Source organism: Oryctolagus cuniculus, chromosome 8 (genome assembly GCF_051225735.1).
Source record: "Oryctolagus cuniculus isolate XC-2025 breed Fujian yellow rabbit chromosome 8, ASM5122573v1, whole genome shotgun sequence".
NCBI classification, from domain to species: domain Eukaryota; kingdom Metazoa; phylum Chordata; class Mammalia; order Lagomorpha; family Leporidae; genus Oryctolagus; species Oryctolagus cuniculus.
Window position 1 is genome coordinate 39,269,179 of NC_142874.1, and position 14,728 is coordinate 39,283,906.

Here is a 14,728-nt window from a genome sequence, read left to right on the forward strand (position 1 = left end):
GGTCAGGCAAGATAAACACATAGTTAACTTCTTGTGAAGCGCTAATTATGTTATGTTTAATATATGATTATTGCCAGATAAGATCTTTGCTGTGGGTCCTAATTGTTGTACAAGTTTAGAGGCTGGAAAGATTTTTATATATTATATAGTTAAGAGAGACCTCTTAGAAACTGTTTGGAACTGGAAGTTGGGTAAGTTTAGATGTATGGAGGACGTTCCCAAGGGAACAGATGGAATATTTGTAGAGCATTTAGCCAGATACAGTTTTAAGAGCATTGTTTTGGCTGGCGCCACAGCTTAATAGGCTAATCCTCCACTTTGCGGCACTGGCACACCGGGTTCTAGCCCCAGTCGGGGCACCAGATTCTGTCCCGGTTGCCCCTCTTCTAGGCCAGCTTTCTGCTATGGCCCGGGAGGGCAGTGGAGGATGGCCCAAGTGCTTGGGCCCTGTACCCGCATGGGAGACCAGGGGAAGCACCTGGCTCCCGGCTGGCTTCAGATCAGCGCAGCACCCCGGCCACAGCGGCCATTGGAGGGTGAACCAACGGTGAAGGAAGACCTTTCTCTCTGTCTCTCTCTCTCTCACTGTCCACTCTGCCTGTCAAAAATGAAATTAAAAAAAAAAAAGAGCATTGTTTTATATCCTTTGATTCTTTTACCCACATGAGATCCATTTTACATACGAGAAAACTGAAGTACCGATAGGTTGAGTAACTTGTCCAAGGCGACAAGTATTAGTAGGTAAATCAAAACTCAAAATCAGGCATTCTGACTCCATAGTCCATGCTTGTAACCACAAATAAACGAAACTTGACAGCATATTACATTCAATGGACAGCTGATGACCAACCTATACAGAATATGCAATTTTTCATTATATAATAGTGAGAAAATAAGGTGAGAAATTAGATTGAGGTTTTGTTATGGGCTGTTTTAGTGGTTGGTTGGATTTTATCCTGTGCACCAGTGCAGGGGAAGATAAAAATTTTCCTACTAGAATTTTTTTGTTTTGCTGACCTAATTGTTTAAAACAGTTCGATTAGAAGTTTAGAAAATAGCGTTACATCCTGGTATTAAGTAAAAAAATTTCCCGTCTATAATATGATTAAGAAATTACCGTTAATTTTGCTAAGGATAATTTGAGATGTGGTAATGTATTTCTGCAAAGGTGAAATAAATTCTTGGGTCAGGTTGAAGAAATAATTGTTAAGCTAGCCTCTCCAAATAATTGTGACACAGATGCACTCTTGAAGCCTTTTCTTAGAAATTACTCAGGCAAGCAAAGTTTTATATGGACATGATGACAGTAAGAGTGCATGTTCTTCTGAAATATATGTCATTATGTTTGGTGTTTGGATAATAGCAGAAAAAGCTATTTTGGCTTGACAGAAAGTAGAAATGCCAGATCCTTTTCTTATTGGTGTGTGTTGTGGTTTTATTGTGAATTTATATTTGGTATAAAGATAAATTATATTTTATAAATGCCCAGATGAAGTGGCATTTCTCTATCCTAAAGAACAAATAGAGATGGGCACTCGGCCTAGTAGTTAAGACAGCAATTAAGATGCCTGTGTCTCACATCGGAGTACCTGGGTTCTGTATCCAGCTCTAGTTTCTGACTTCAGCTTCCTGCTAATGCAGACCCTGGAAATCAGCAGTGATGGCTCAAATAATTGGGTTTCCGCCATCTATGTGGGAGACTTGGATTGAGTTTCTTCAGCCCTGGCCCAATCCCAGATATTGTGAATATTTAGGGAGTGAAACAGCAAATGTGAGTCTCCCCCTTTTTATACCCCCCCATCTCTATTTGTATGTAAATAAGTAAAACTTTTTTTCTAACTTATAAAATGACTTAATGTTCTTGAAAGCTATTTCTAAAATTTTAGCTAAAACTTATTTTTTTCCAATGTGGTAATTATTTAATTGTGTGCATGAGAAACAGAAGGCGGCAAATGGCATATCCATTTTTCTTGTGACTGTTTTCTGTAAGACATAATGTTTTAGAAAAGCGGTTCTTCCATCATTTTTAGTCCTTGTGTTTTCTTTGACCTTAGAAATAGCTTGGCCTTCAGAACAGAAGAACAGTCTCAGCGTCAGGGGAATGGCCTCCATTTTACTTTGGCTTGCATTGATGGATGTGGGAGTGTGTTATGTGACGTTATGCACGGTTGCATTACAGCAGCCATGTAACTCAGGTCCTAAACCTGCTGTTCCCTGGGAGTCACCTGGCAGCATGGGAAATGTACAGTTTTTGTCTTTCCAAAAGGAACAGCATTTCTAAAATACTTTTATTTTTGTTATGCCCCTGTCCATCTGTCTTGGACTTCCTGTTCTGACTTAGAAACTCCTTTTCTTTGCTGCTGTACGACCCTGAGATAACTGACCTGCCACAGTGTGCTCCAGTTGTTAATTTACTCAGTCCCATCTCTTAGCCGGCTTGCATCCTCAATATCCAGTACAATTCTTTGCATATGGGAGATTAAGATACTTGACAACTGAATGAGAATTGGAGGAAAACTCAGAAATAAAGACTATAAAGGAAGTTAACCTTAACAAAAGCTATTCACTAATATAGAGAATTCTATCAGTGTGACAGCAAGTCTGTGTTGAAGTTTTGTTGTTATTGAAAATTTTTTAGAAGATTTATTTATTTGAAATGCAGAGTGACAGCGAGAGGCAGAGAAAAGGAGGTCTTCTATCTGGTGGTTTACTCCCTAAGTGGCCGCAACCGCCACATTGGGCTAAGCAAAAGCCAGGAACTCGACATCCAGGTCTCCCGCATGAGTGGCAGGGTCCCAAGCACTTGGGCCATCCTCTGCTGCCTTCCCAGGCTCTTTGGCAGGGAGCTGGATCAGAAGTGGAGCATTTGAGACTCAAAACTGGCAGTCTGACATGGGACACTGGCGTCACAGGTGACAGCTTAACCTGCTGTGCCACAATGCTGGCCCCTGTGTTACAGTTTTTAACTGATCCCCCTCCTCCCAAAGAAACCTTTTATTTAAGGAATACAAACTTCAGGTATTTCATAAAAGTACAAATTTAGGAATATAGTGATTCTTCCCACCATAACCGCCCTCCCAACCTCTGCCACCCCTCCTCCTACTTCCTTCTTCATTCCCAGTTCCATTCCACTAAGATCTGTTTTGATTATATTCAGAAGACCAACTCTATACTAAGAGTTCAACAATTTGCATGGAAAAAAAAACAAAACAGAAAAACTTCGTCAAGACAAGGGTGATTCAAAATCATTGTATCCTGAAGTTAATTTCACTTCTTTTTTTTTTTTTTTTAAACTTAATTAACTTTAAAGAAGCACCCAAGAACGATACATCTTTTGTAAGCACTTAGACATAGTTATAATGCAACTCTTTGAGGACAGAGGTCCTGCATGGGTAGTTAGTGCACAGTGACTCTTGTTAAATTTAACAATTAATGCACTTGTTTGACATCAGTGATCACCTGAGGCTCTTGACATGAGCTGCCTAGGCTATGGAAGCCTTTTGAATCCATAAACTGTCAGTATTTAGACAAGGCCATAAGCAAAGTAGAAATTCTCTCCTCCCTTCAGAGAATACCTCCTTTGATGGCCACTTCTTTGCACTGGGGTGTCCCCCCACTGAGGTCTTTTATGTAGGACATTTTTTTTGGCACAGTGTCTTGGCTTTCCATGCCTGAAATGCTCTCGTGGGCTTTCCAACCAGACTAGAATGCCTTAAGGGCTGATTCTGAGGTCAGAGTGCTATTTAAAGCGATTGTCATTCTCTGAGTCTGCTGTGTGGACTGCTTCTCATGTTGGAGCATTCATTCCTTTTTAATTTTGTCATTATCAGACCCTTAATCCTATCTATATGATCACTTTTAACACATAAGATAGTATTTTTACCACCCAGCTTAAGAGTCAAGTAATAAAATCAACTTTGGTTTTCTTGCTCTGCTGAGTTTTCCATAACTCTCCATCTGGTTGTAACCCATTTATTACTAATAGAAGATAGGGTTTTGTTCAAATTCTTCTAATTGACACATAGTAATTGCACATATCTATAGGATACATTGTGAAATTTCAATACATGTATATAATGTGTAATGCTCAGATCTGGTAATTGGCATACCTATTACCTCAAAAACGTCTATCATTTCTTTAAAACTCTTCTTTAGCTATTTCAAAATACATAATTGTTGTCAACCATAGTTATACTACTGTGCTTTAGAACTTAAAAAGCTGTTCCTCCTGTCAGCTGTACCCCTGTGCCCATTAACCATCCTCTCTTCCCCTTCTACCAGTCCCTCTCCAGGCTCTGGTAACCACTGTTCTACTCCCTACTTTTCTGAGATCAACCCTTAGCTTCCACCTGTGAGTGAGAAGGTATAGTATTTGTCTCTTTGTGTCTGGTTTATTTCACTTCTAGGCTCTTCTAGTAGAGGGTAGTGTAGGGGCCAGGTTTATTAGGAGTTGGTTTGTGGCAAGCATACATTTTTTTTTATGATTTATTTATTTATTTGAAAGAGTTACACAGAGAAGGAGAGGCAGAGAGAGAGAGAGAGAGAGAGAGAGAGAGAGAGAGAAGTCTTCTATCCACAGGTTCACTCCCCAGTTGGCCACAACAGCCGGAGCTGTGCTGATCCGAAGCCAGGAGCTTCCTCTGTGTCTTCCCACATGGGTGCATTTGCCCAAGGACTTGGGCCATCTTCTGCTTTCCAGCCCATAGCAGAGCACTGGATTGGAAGTGGAGCAGCTGGAACTCGAACTGGCGCCCATATGGGATGCTGGTACTGTAGGCGGTGGCTTTATCCACTATACCATAGTGCTAGTCCCCAACATTACGTTTTTGAAGTCCACACCAAGCTGAGTTTCAGACACAGTATATTGGTTTGGGAAGAAAATAAATTATATTCTTAGGATAATTAAGGATTTGTTTTTTATCCACTTTTTAGAAATGTGAATGTAAAATTCCTTATAGCTAAAACTGAGTATATAAAGGGCGGTCCACTATTGGATATATAGAAAAATTGAAATGGTTTTGAGTAAAAATAGGTGCTACCTCTACTGAAATTCAGTAAATGTTGGGGAATGCCTGCTGTGGCAGGTAGTGAGATTGATGAGGGACACAAAAATGAATTAGGCAGGTCCTGACCTCCAGGAACTCACAGTGTGGTGAAGAAATACACTTGCCAGCAAACTATTACAGTACAGTACATTATGATGCATGCAATTCTGAAGAATGATGGAATTAGAAAAGAGAGTGAAAGCCCCTTCTGCCTATGTTAGTTAAGAAAACATATAAGTTGGTTCTGGAAAGATCTACAGGATTCATAAGGGAGTAGAAGAGGGAATGGTGTAGCAGTTAAAGCCACCATCTGTGATGCCTGCATCCTGTATGGGCGCCATTTCATCTCGCTGCTGCTCTACTTTCGATCCAGCCCCCTGCTAATGCGCCTAGGCAGCAGCAGAAGATACCCCCAAGTGTTTGGGCCCCTGCCACCCGTGGGGGAGACATGGATGGGAGCTCCTGGCTTTGGCTTGGCCCAACCTGGCTGTTGTGGCCATTTGGGGAGTGAACCACTAGATGGAAGCTCGCTCTCTCTGTGTCTCTCCCTCTCTCTCTGTAACTCTGACTTTCAAATAAATCTTTTTAAAAGAGTGAGAGATACTCTGGATAGAGAGACCAGTGTTTTAAGGCAATAGATTTTTTTTTAAGATTTATTTATGTGAGAGGTAGAGTTACAGAGAGAGGGAGAGACAAAGAGAAAGGTCTTCCATCCACTGGTTTACTCCCCAAATGTCTGTAATGGCCAGAGCTGAGCTGATCTGAAGCCAGGAGCCTGGAGCTTCTCCCGGGTCTCTCACACAGGTGCAGGGACCCAGGCACTTGGGCCATCTTCCACTGCTTTCCCAGGCCATAGCAGAGAGCTTGATTGGAAGAGGAGCAGCCAGGACTAGAACCGGTGTACATATGGGATGCCAGTGCTTCAGGCAGAGGCTCAGCCCACTATGCCACAGTTGCAGCTCCTAAGATCACAATGATTTAAGAGGATAGATTCTAGACCCAGACTTAGTAGATTGAAGTTCATATTCTGCCATTGACTAGAAACCACTCATGTCTCTATTTTTCATCAGTAAAATGGTCTTCATAGTTCCTGCTTCACGAGGTAATTGTGACAGTTGACTGCTTAATGCCTAACATATGTTAAATGATTTAGCTTTGTTTATTCTTGGAAAGACCAGGGCTGTGCGCTAGTACGTAAAGTGAGAGAATCCCGAGTTACTTTGTGTAAGTGGGAAAAGGGAGCTAATAGAGGTAGACCAGTAGGCAGATGCTGACAGTGAAGGGCTCTGTATCCAGGCTGAAGAATTGTGAGTAGGGAAGTGAGATAGTCAAAGACTAGATTTTCAAGAGATAGCTCCCTCATGAAAGTGAACAGATGGAGATGATGAAGTTCTGAACATGATGCTGGCCTTGGGATTGGGGAAAATAACACCCTAGGGAGAAGTTGACCAAGTGGAATCCACTGTAATCATTAGTAGTGTACCCTTTGAGTGTATAAAGATTTTAAAATGAGCACAGTAATTTTTATCCAGACAGCTTTCCCTTTGTTGTCTGTGTGCATGGATGGGAGAACACAAGCTGTGTGTTTACCCTGAAAATCAAGTTCAGGATACATAGATGAGGACAGTGAAAATATTTTTGAGACAAGATGTTTACAAGATCCTTACATAATGAATACAGATTCTCAGACTACAAACTCACATGCACAAAAATTAAGCCTGATTTCAAATTAGAGTCCATCGCATGTGGTCGTTGAAGACTTCAGCCTGCTGATTTAGGGCACGTCGGTCACCTCAGGGATTTCTCAGTAGATTGGACCTGATCCTTCCTTCGCCAGTGGCTCATCTTCTCTTCAGGATGAGCACCTAAGTCCCAGCTTACATGGGAATGGACTGGCCTGAGGAGTCTGATCCCCAGCATCATCCTTGCTGGCGTCTGCTGAGATCTACGTCCCATCCTCTGGTCCTCAGGCGTCATCGTCCCTTTACGCGGGCCTCTGCTGAAACATCTGTTGCTGCTGCAGTCTCAGCCGCGCCTCCTCCTTGGGTCTCTGACTCCTCTTCTCACACAGAGGTTCCTTCTCACTGTGTTTCCATGTCTAGCAGTGAGGTGGAGCTGTCCCGTGGCCCACTCTGCCCCAGCTGACAAAGGCAGGAGTCTCCTGTGTACCTCTGTGCCGTGGAAGTGTGGACGGCTGCTGTGCAGCCAAGCTCCCTGGGATTCCAGGCAGCCGGTGAGAGCGTTCCCCTTTTCTGTTCCCGGTGCCACTGCATTCCTCTCCTTGCAGCTGGTCTTACGTCATGGGAGTGAGGTGCAGCACGGGTAGGGCGGCCCCATCAGGAAGCCCTGTTGGACCCTTACCAGACTCTTCCTCCTGGCATCCAATTGATTGTCATTTGGAAAGGACAAAGCGGGACTGAGTCTGGCTGGTCTTAGAGTTTTCTGAATTATCCCTAGACTTTGGCTTCTGAAACAGTAAAAAGGAAGAAACTCCTGTTCCTCTGCAGTACTGTCATGGAAGTTTTCCCGGCCTTGTCAGAGCATTTGTCACACTTGCCATTTTTACACATCTCTCGCTTGTATTCTGTGTGAGAGTCTCAGCCTGTCTTCAGGTTTCTCTTCCCAAAACAACAAAAAGGCTGTGCTAGAGTAGACACTTAACCATTTGAACATATGATAAACTGACCAGCTTCTAAACCATGTTCTTGGCAAGCTTTAAAGTTTTTGACATACATGATAAAAACCGCTGTGGTCTGCAAGTAATGTAATTTCTGACTACCAGGGGCTTAAAAAAGTGGAAATTTACCTTTCTCATGTGAAGTCTGGAGGCGGGTGTCTGTCCCTGTTGATCAGTGACTCAGTGATCACAGCATCCTTGTGCCTCCCCCAGCCCTTCCAGCCAGCCACAAGGTGGCTGCCACAGGAGATGGGGAGTGACACATGTAATGCAGGAAAACAAAAGGTGTCGCAGAAGCACAAAAGTTATCAGAGATCTTATTGGCCGAAACCGCATTGCACTGCCACCTCTCAGGTGGTTGGCCACACACAGTGTTAGAAGTAGGATGCTATTTGTTGAGAGTGTAACTGCAGCACAGCTGATCAGAGTGGAGTGTTCGAGGGCAGGCATCTGGGCGTAGTAGTTAAGCTGCCACTTGAGATTCCCACAACTACTGGAGCTCTTAGGTTTGATTCCTGCCTGGTTAAGCCTCCTGCTAATGTTTGTCCTAGGAGACAACAGGCACCGGCTCAGGTAGTTGGGTTCCTGCCACCCGTGTGGGAGACTTGGATTGAATCCTGGCTCCCAGCGTCTCCTGGCTCAACTCTAGCTGTTGCAGGAATGTGGGGGATAACCAGCGGATGAGAGGCGCATACTCTGCTTTTTTACTGTCTCACTGTCTGTCTCTGTGTGTGTGTAATGTAAAAATTTTTTGAAAAACTACATGAATATCATTAACTACTAGAAAAAATTAAACATTTAACAGTACTGTAGTCCTTCCTCTGAATACTTGGGTTATACAGAAAACATTCTGCTTTATCTTTTAATCCTCTATGATTACAAGAATGATATAAAACTTGTGAATAATATTGTTGTGATTTTGCTTTGAAATACAAAAATATTTTATCACTTGCCTATTATGTAGATAATCTTTTGCTTATTTTGCTGTACAAATATATTTTCAATAGTATATGTTTATACATCTCTAAATATTGTGTATCTGAGATTTTTCTCCTTTTTTTAATGTCGAAGGTTCTTATTTATTTCAGGAGTTTTGGTTTCTGTTTTAAAAGTTCCTCTTGATCATAGATCTGTCGTATTCTAATATTTAGTTTAAAGTAATAGTCTTGATTGGCTATATGGCTTAAAATATAGCTTATTTTTTTCTTAAAGATACCTCACTTGAAATTATTCTGAACATATGTTTATTAGTACTTAAACTAGTGACACATGTAATGCATTAGTATGATAGCTGGAGAGGCATGGTAGATTTTGGAGTCAGTGTTGTGGCATAACTGATAAAAGCACTGCCTGTGATGCCGGCATCCCATATGGGCGCCAGTTCATATCCCAGGTGCTCTGCTTCCAATCCAGCTCTCTACTAATGACCTAGGAACATGGCCCAAGTGCTTGGACCCCTGCCAACTACATTGGAGACCTAGATGAAGTTTCTGTCCCAGCATTGGCTGTTGTGACCATCTGGGAAGCAAACCAGCATATGGAAGATCTGTCTGTCTCTCCCTCTGTAATTCTGACTTTTCAAAATAAATGGGTAAATTAAAAAAAAGTTTTGATGGCCAGATGACCTGGGTTGAACTAAGTGACCAAATTGCCTAATCTCTCTATAGATTTCCAGTGTTTTGTTTATCTGTAACAAGACAACATTAAGACCTTCAGTGAAGTCAGGTGTATGCTGCGCCCTGGGTGGAGAGTGGTCTCTGAAGGCGCTCAGTCAGCGGTAGCTGTGTTGTGACAGCTACGTGACTGTTCTGGCAGTGGCAAGAGCAAAAAGACTGTGTGGCTCAGTGCATTTGTACTTTTCCCCTACTGCTGTTTTTAAATACATGCATCCATGAGTAGAAGACAAAGATCCCTGCCCTTATGGAACTTGTGTGCTAGTAGGAGACAGACTTCAGACACTAGACATAGTCCACAAGCAAACACTTGTGAACAATGGAGACTGTAGGGGAAAAAACGAATCAGTGGTTCTAGAGTTGGGTAAGGTGCAGCTTTAAGACAGAGTGGTCAGAGAAGACGTTGTTGGGAAAGTGATTTTGCAAGGAGGAGAGGCAGTTACTCCAGATATCTCCAGGAGGGACAGAAGACAGATACCATTTGGACAGAAAGGACAGCCTGAATGGGGAGCCATCCATTTCTTCAGCTAGTGCTTATTTCTTGCCATGTGCGGTGACGCCATGCAAGGTGCTGGAAAGGAAATGATTAAGACATAGCCACGTCCTCAGCGAACTATAAATAGATGGTCTCATAAATAGATGGTCTCACAGCGAAGATGCATAAGAGGAATGCATAGGCACGGAGGAGGAGAAGCAGCACCCTCTTGGTTTGTTTCTTGTGCCTCCTCTCTTTCCTCCTGAATCTCACTGTTTCCAGGGCCATACAATACTTCCTGTACTTTCATCTTGCTCTCTTCATAATCTTTTTTTTTCTTAAGATTTATTTTATTTTAAAGGCAGAGTTACAGAAACAGAGACAATCTTCCATCCACTGGTTCACTCCCCAAATGTTCAAAAGGATGTGGGCTGGGCCAGGCCAAAACCAAAGCCAGGAACTCCTTCTAGGTCTCCAAGTAGGCGGCGGGGCCCCAACTACGTGGGCCACCTTGCACTGCCTTCCTAGCAGGGAGCTGGATGGGAAGTAGAGCAGCTGGGAATTGAACTGGTAATCATATGGGATGCCAGCCCCTTACCCTCTTCTCTATCAGTTTTTATATGGCTGGTTACTTTCTTAACCTAGACACCTTTCTCTGACCATTCTACTTTCATTTACTATGTTTTCTTCTCACATTTGTCAAAATTGCTTCTAAAGAATATTTTCTTCTCCATTCTTACTTTGGAAAATAATTCTTTATCTCTGTAATATTCTAGTAGCTGAGTAAGGTCTGTACTAAAAGAAACTTCGTCATCTTTACAGACCTTTGTCTTAAACTGAGTAAGTATACAAAAAGTAGAGGGGCTGGCGGCGCTGGCATCCGGTATGGGTGCTGGTTCTAGCCCAGCTGCTCCTATTCCAGTCCAGTTCTGTGCTGTGGCCCAGGAGAGCAGTGGAGGATAGCCCAAGTGCTTGGGCCCATGCACCCACATGGGAGACCAGGAAGAAGCACCTGGCTCCTGGCTTCAGATTGGCACAGTTCCAGCCATAGCAACCATTTGTGGGGTGAACCAACGGAAGGAAGACCTTTCTTTCTCTCTGTCTCTCTCTCTCACTGTCTATAACTCTACCTGTCAAATAATTTAAAAAAAAAGAAAAAAAAGAAAAAGTAGAGATCATCCTGAGATCTGTCATTTCCACAGTTCCATCATCTTCACGCGAGGTGATTAGGTTTAGTTCCTTTCAGCTTATATGTTATCATCAGTTATCCTTACAGTTCTGTGTTTACCCTGTTTTCATTCCTGGATAAACCCTAGTTTTGTGGGTTCCAAACTCTCATCAAGACTTGTTTTCAGATTCATGACTCCCTAACTTCACTCCCGTGCATTTTAATACCTGGGATAGATAAGACACCAGTAAGAGCTTTGCATAATTAGTGTAAAATCACTGAATCACTGATGTTAACATAACAGGTTGATATCATTTATATGATTAACCCACGCTTCAAGATAATATTCTGGTCTCTAGTTGTAAAGAAAGATTTATTTATTCTTTTCACCAGTCTCATTTTTCTTCTTTTAGCTATAATCCTATGGAGTGCCATCTTAAGTAAATATGTGTTTTCTGTTAAGCCTTTGAAATTAGGAAAAGTAACTCAGATCTGGGCAGCCACCCTCAGCATATGAGGATCCCCAGATTGGGCCGTTTCGCTGTGCACTTTCTTTGTATTTTTAGTCTTGTCTCCCACTATGGCTTCCATTGCCACCTACATACTTCATATTTCCATGTTTTTATCTCCTTCCCATAGCTCTGGGCTGAGCTCCCTTCTCACTGTGAGGTCAGCTAACTACCAGGCATCGCTCCCTGAAGGGCTGACAGAGCTAATCTCACTCCACGTACTACTACAAACTCAGTTCATTACTTGAACTTGTTCCCGTGCGTTTCCTAGATGCTAACACCAATGCCAACAAGTCACCCAAACCTGAAACCTGGTACTTACCACAGATTTTTCTCTCCTTCTCCACTTGGTTCCAAACATTTGTTGCATCTAATTCCTGACAGCTCTCAAATGTCCCCCCTCTATTGCCACCACCACTGTCTTGGCTTGGGCTCTCAGTATCTCAGCCAGAATTTGAGTTAGTATTTTCTCTGGCCTCCCTGTCTTCAGCCTTCACTTTCTCCCAGCTGCTATAATAGTTATCTTTAGTGCCATTGGGTGCTTTCCCAGTCCTAAGTAATAAAATCCAGATTCCTCAGACTGCCTCTGTGGCTGTGGCCTCACTTCTGCTACTAGATAGCCCGGCAGCCCACTGCTGTCCCCTCTGAAACCCTGCACGCCAGTCATGCCACTTTGTGTACAACTTCCTGAATTCCATTCATTTTATGTCTTTTTGTCTTTGTATGCCTGCTTTTTCTTTTTAGTTGTCTGTCTAGCAAACTTCCTCCTGTCCATTAATCAGACACATATTTCAATTAAGACCCACCTTAGGAGTTTTCGTACCAGACTTTATTTTGGCCTCCTCCTCGGCACAGGTTAATACTTCAGGGTCTTGGGTCCGGTGCTGTGGCACAGTGGGTTAAAGCCCTGGCCTGAAGTGCTGGCATCCCATATGGGTGCCGGTTCTGGTCCTGGCTGCTCTTCTTCCAATCCAGCTCTCTGCTAAAGCCTGGGATAGCAGTAGAAGATGGCCCAAGTCATTGGGCCCCTGCACCCATGTGGGAGACCCGGAAGAAGCTCCTGGCTTCTGGCTTCGGATCGGTTCAGCTCCAGCCATTGTGGCCATCTGGGGAGTGAATCAGCAGATGGAAGACCTCTTTCTATCTCTCCCTCTCTCTGTAACTCTGTCTTTCAAATAAATAAAATAAATCTTTAAAAAAAAAAATAGTTCCAGGTCTCCCATGTGGGTACAGGAGCCCAAGGACTTGGGCCATCTTTTTGCTGCTTTCCCAAGCCATAGCAGAGAGCTGGATTGGAAGTGGAGCAGCCGGGACTCGAACCAACACCCATATGGGATGCCAGTACCACAGGCAGTGGTCTTAGCAGCTATGCCACAGCGTCGGCCCTGAGAGGCTATATTTTTAATCATCTTTTCTCTCCAGCATGGAGTGCATTTACTGAAACACTTAAACCATGATAATTGTTGAGTGAATGTATAAATCAATATATCGTGGCCTAGTTTCAGTATTCCTTTTTTTTTTTTTTTTTTCACTTTACCTGAATTACATGTTGCTAGACCTCAGCTGAGCATTACCCAGCATAACTCTGGGAAGTTGGCATATAATGTGGGTTACTTACAGAGAGTCTCTATAATCAAAGAAATTCTGGGTTCACGAAAATAAAACAGTGTGAGCTCAGTGCCCTTAGTATGCCAGTGTTCATTGTGAATCTTTTTCGACCTCTTTTTATGAGGGTTAATGTTCCAAGGAACACACTTAGGGAGTGGTGCCTGAGTGCATGGGTTCACTTCAGCAGTTCAGACGGTCTACTGTCTTAAACCATTCTCCTCTTTCTAGAACTGGTGTATGTTCTTTGTTCATACCTGGAATCATCTCACGAGTTGGCAAGCTACGTTCCAAGGCATGCAAACATCTGTGGATGGTAACCGTTCTTTGACTCCTTTCTTGATTAAATATACCTATGTGGAGCCTCAAAGAACCAGACTCGTATTCCTTATTCTTAACAACTGCCTCCTTAAAGGCACTTAGGTGTAGCTCTCAACTTTCTGTTAGGGTATATATAATGTCTAAAGATTGTACAGGGGCCAGAGCTGTGGCGTAGCAGGTAGGGCTGCCGCCTGCAGTGTTGGCATCCCATATGGGCACTGTTTGATACCCGGCTGCTCCACTTCCAATCCAACTCTCTGCCATGGCTTGGGAAAGCAATAAAAGATGGTTCAAGTCCTTGGGCTCCTGGCTTCAGGTTGGCCCAGCTCTAGCCGTTGCGACCATTTGGGGAGTGAACCAGCAGATGGAAGTTATATCTTTATCTGCCTCGGCCTCTGTAACTCCACCTTCCATATAAATGAATAAATAATAAATAAATCATTTTTAAAAATTGTACGATTATTCTCTACCTATTTTACATACTTTAGGCTTCTATCTTTTTTTTTTTTTTTTTTTTTTAAGGGTTTATTTTATGGGCAGAGGGAGACAGAGCGGTTCCACGTGCTGGTTCACTTTTCCAAATAGCTACAATGGCCAGCAGGGCTGTTCTGGGTCTGGGTCAAAACCAGCAGCCTGGAACTCCCTCAGTGTCTCCCACGTAGATAGAAGGGGTCCAGTGCTTGGGCCATCTTGTGCTACTTTCCAAGGTGCATTAGTAGGGAGCTGGATCAGAAGCGGAGCAGCTGGGCCGCAAACCTGCACTCATAAAGGGCACCAGCATTGCAGGCAGCTGCTCATCCTGCTGTGCCACACTGCTGGCCCCAGGTTGTGACATTAACAAGTAAGGACTTTTTTTTTTTAAGATTTATTTATTTATTTGAAAGTTAGAGTTACACAAAGAGAGGGGAGAGAGAGGTCTTCCATCCGATGGTTCACTCCCCAGATGGCCTCAATGGCCGGAGCTACGCTGATCCGGAGCCAGGAGCTTCGTCTGGGTCTTCCACGCGGGCGCAGGGGCCCAGGGACTTGGGATATCTTCCACTGTTTTCCCAGGCCATAGCAGAGAGCTGGATAGGAAGTGGAGCAGCCACATCTCAAACCGGCACCCATATAGGATGCCGGCGCTTCAGGCCAGGGCGTTAACCCACTGCACCACAACGCTTGCCCCACAAGTAAGGACTTTGAAACCATAAAAACCGTATATTTTAATGTTTTTAAATGTTGACAGTTGTATTTTCCTGTAATTTAAAAGTTA

General features: G+C 43.2%; 1 protein-coding gene across 14 annotated transcripts in view; it reads left to right on the top strand.

Annotated features, from left to right (window-relative positions):
• MND1 (meiotic nuclear divisions 1) overlaps positions 1 to 14,728 on the top strand; it is a 91,336-nt gene that overhangs the window by 26,111 nt on the left and 50,497 nt on the right. Inside the window, exon 4 of one of the 14 annotated variants that reach the window (XM_089302298.1) lies at positions 13,384 to 13,664. The exons of the other annotated variants lie outside the window; for them this stretch is intronic. Coding sequence (XP_089158424.1) covers positions 13,384 to 13,575 — 192 coding nt within the window. The 3' untranslated portion in view covers positions 13,576 to 13,664. Of the gene's footprint in view, positions 1 to 13,383; positions 13,665 to 14,728 lie in introns of those variants that run through there. 14 annotated transcript variants of the gene reach the window in all.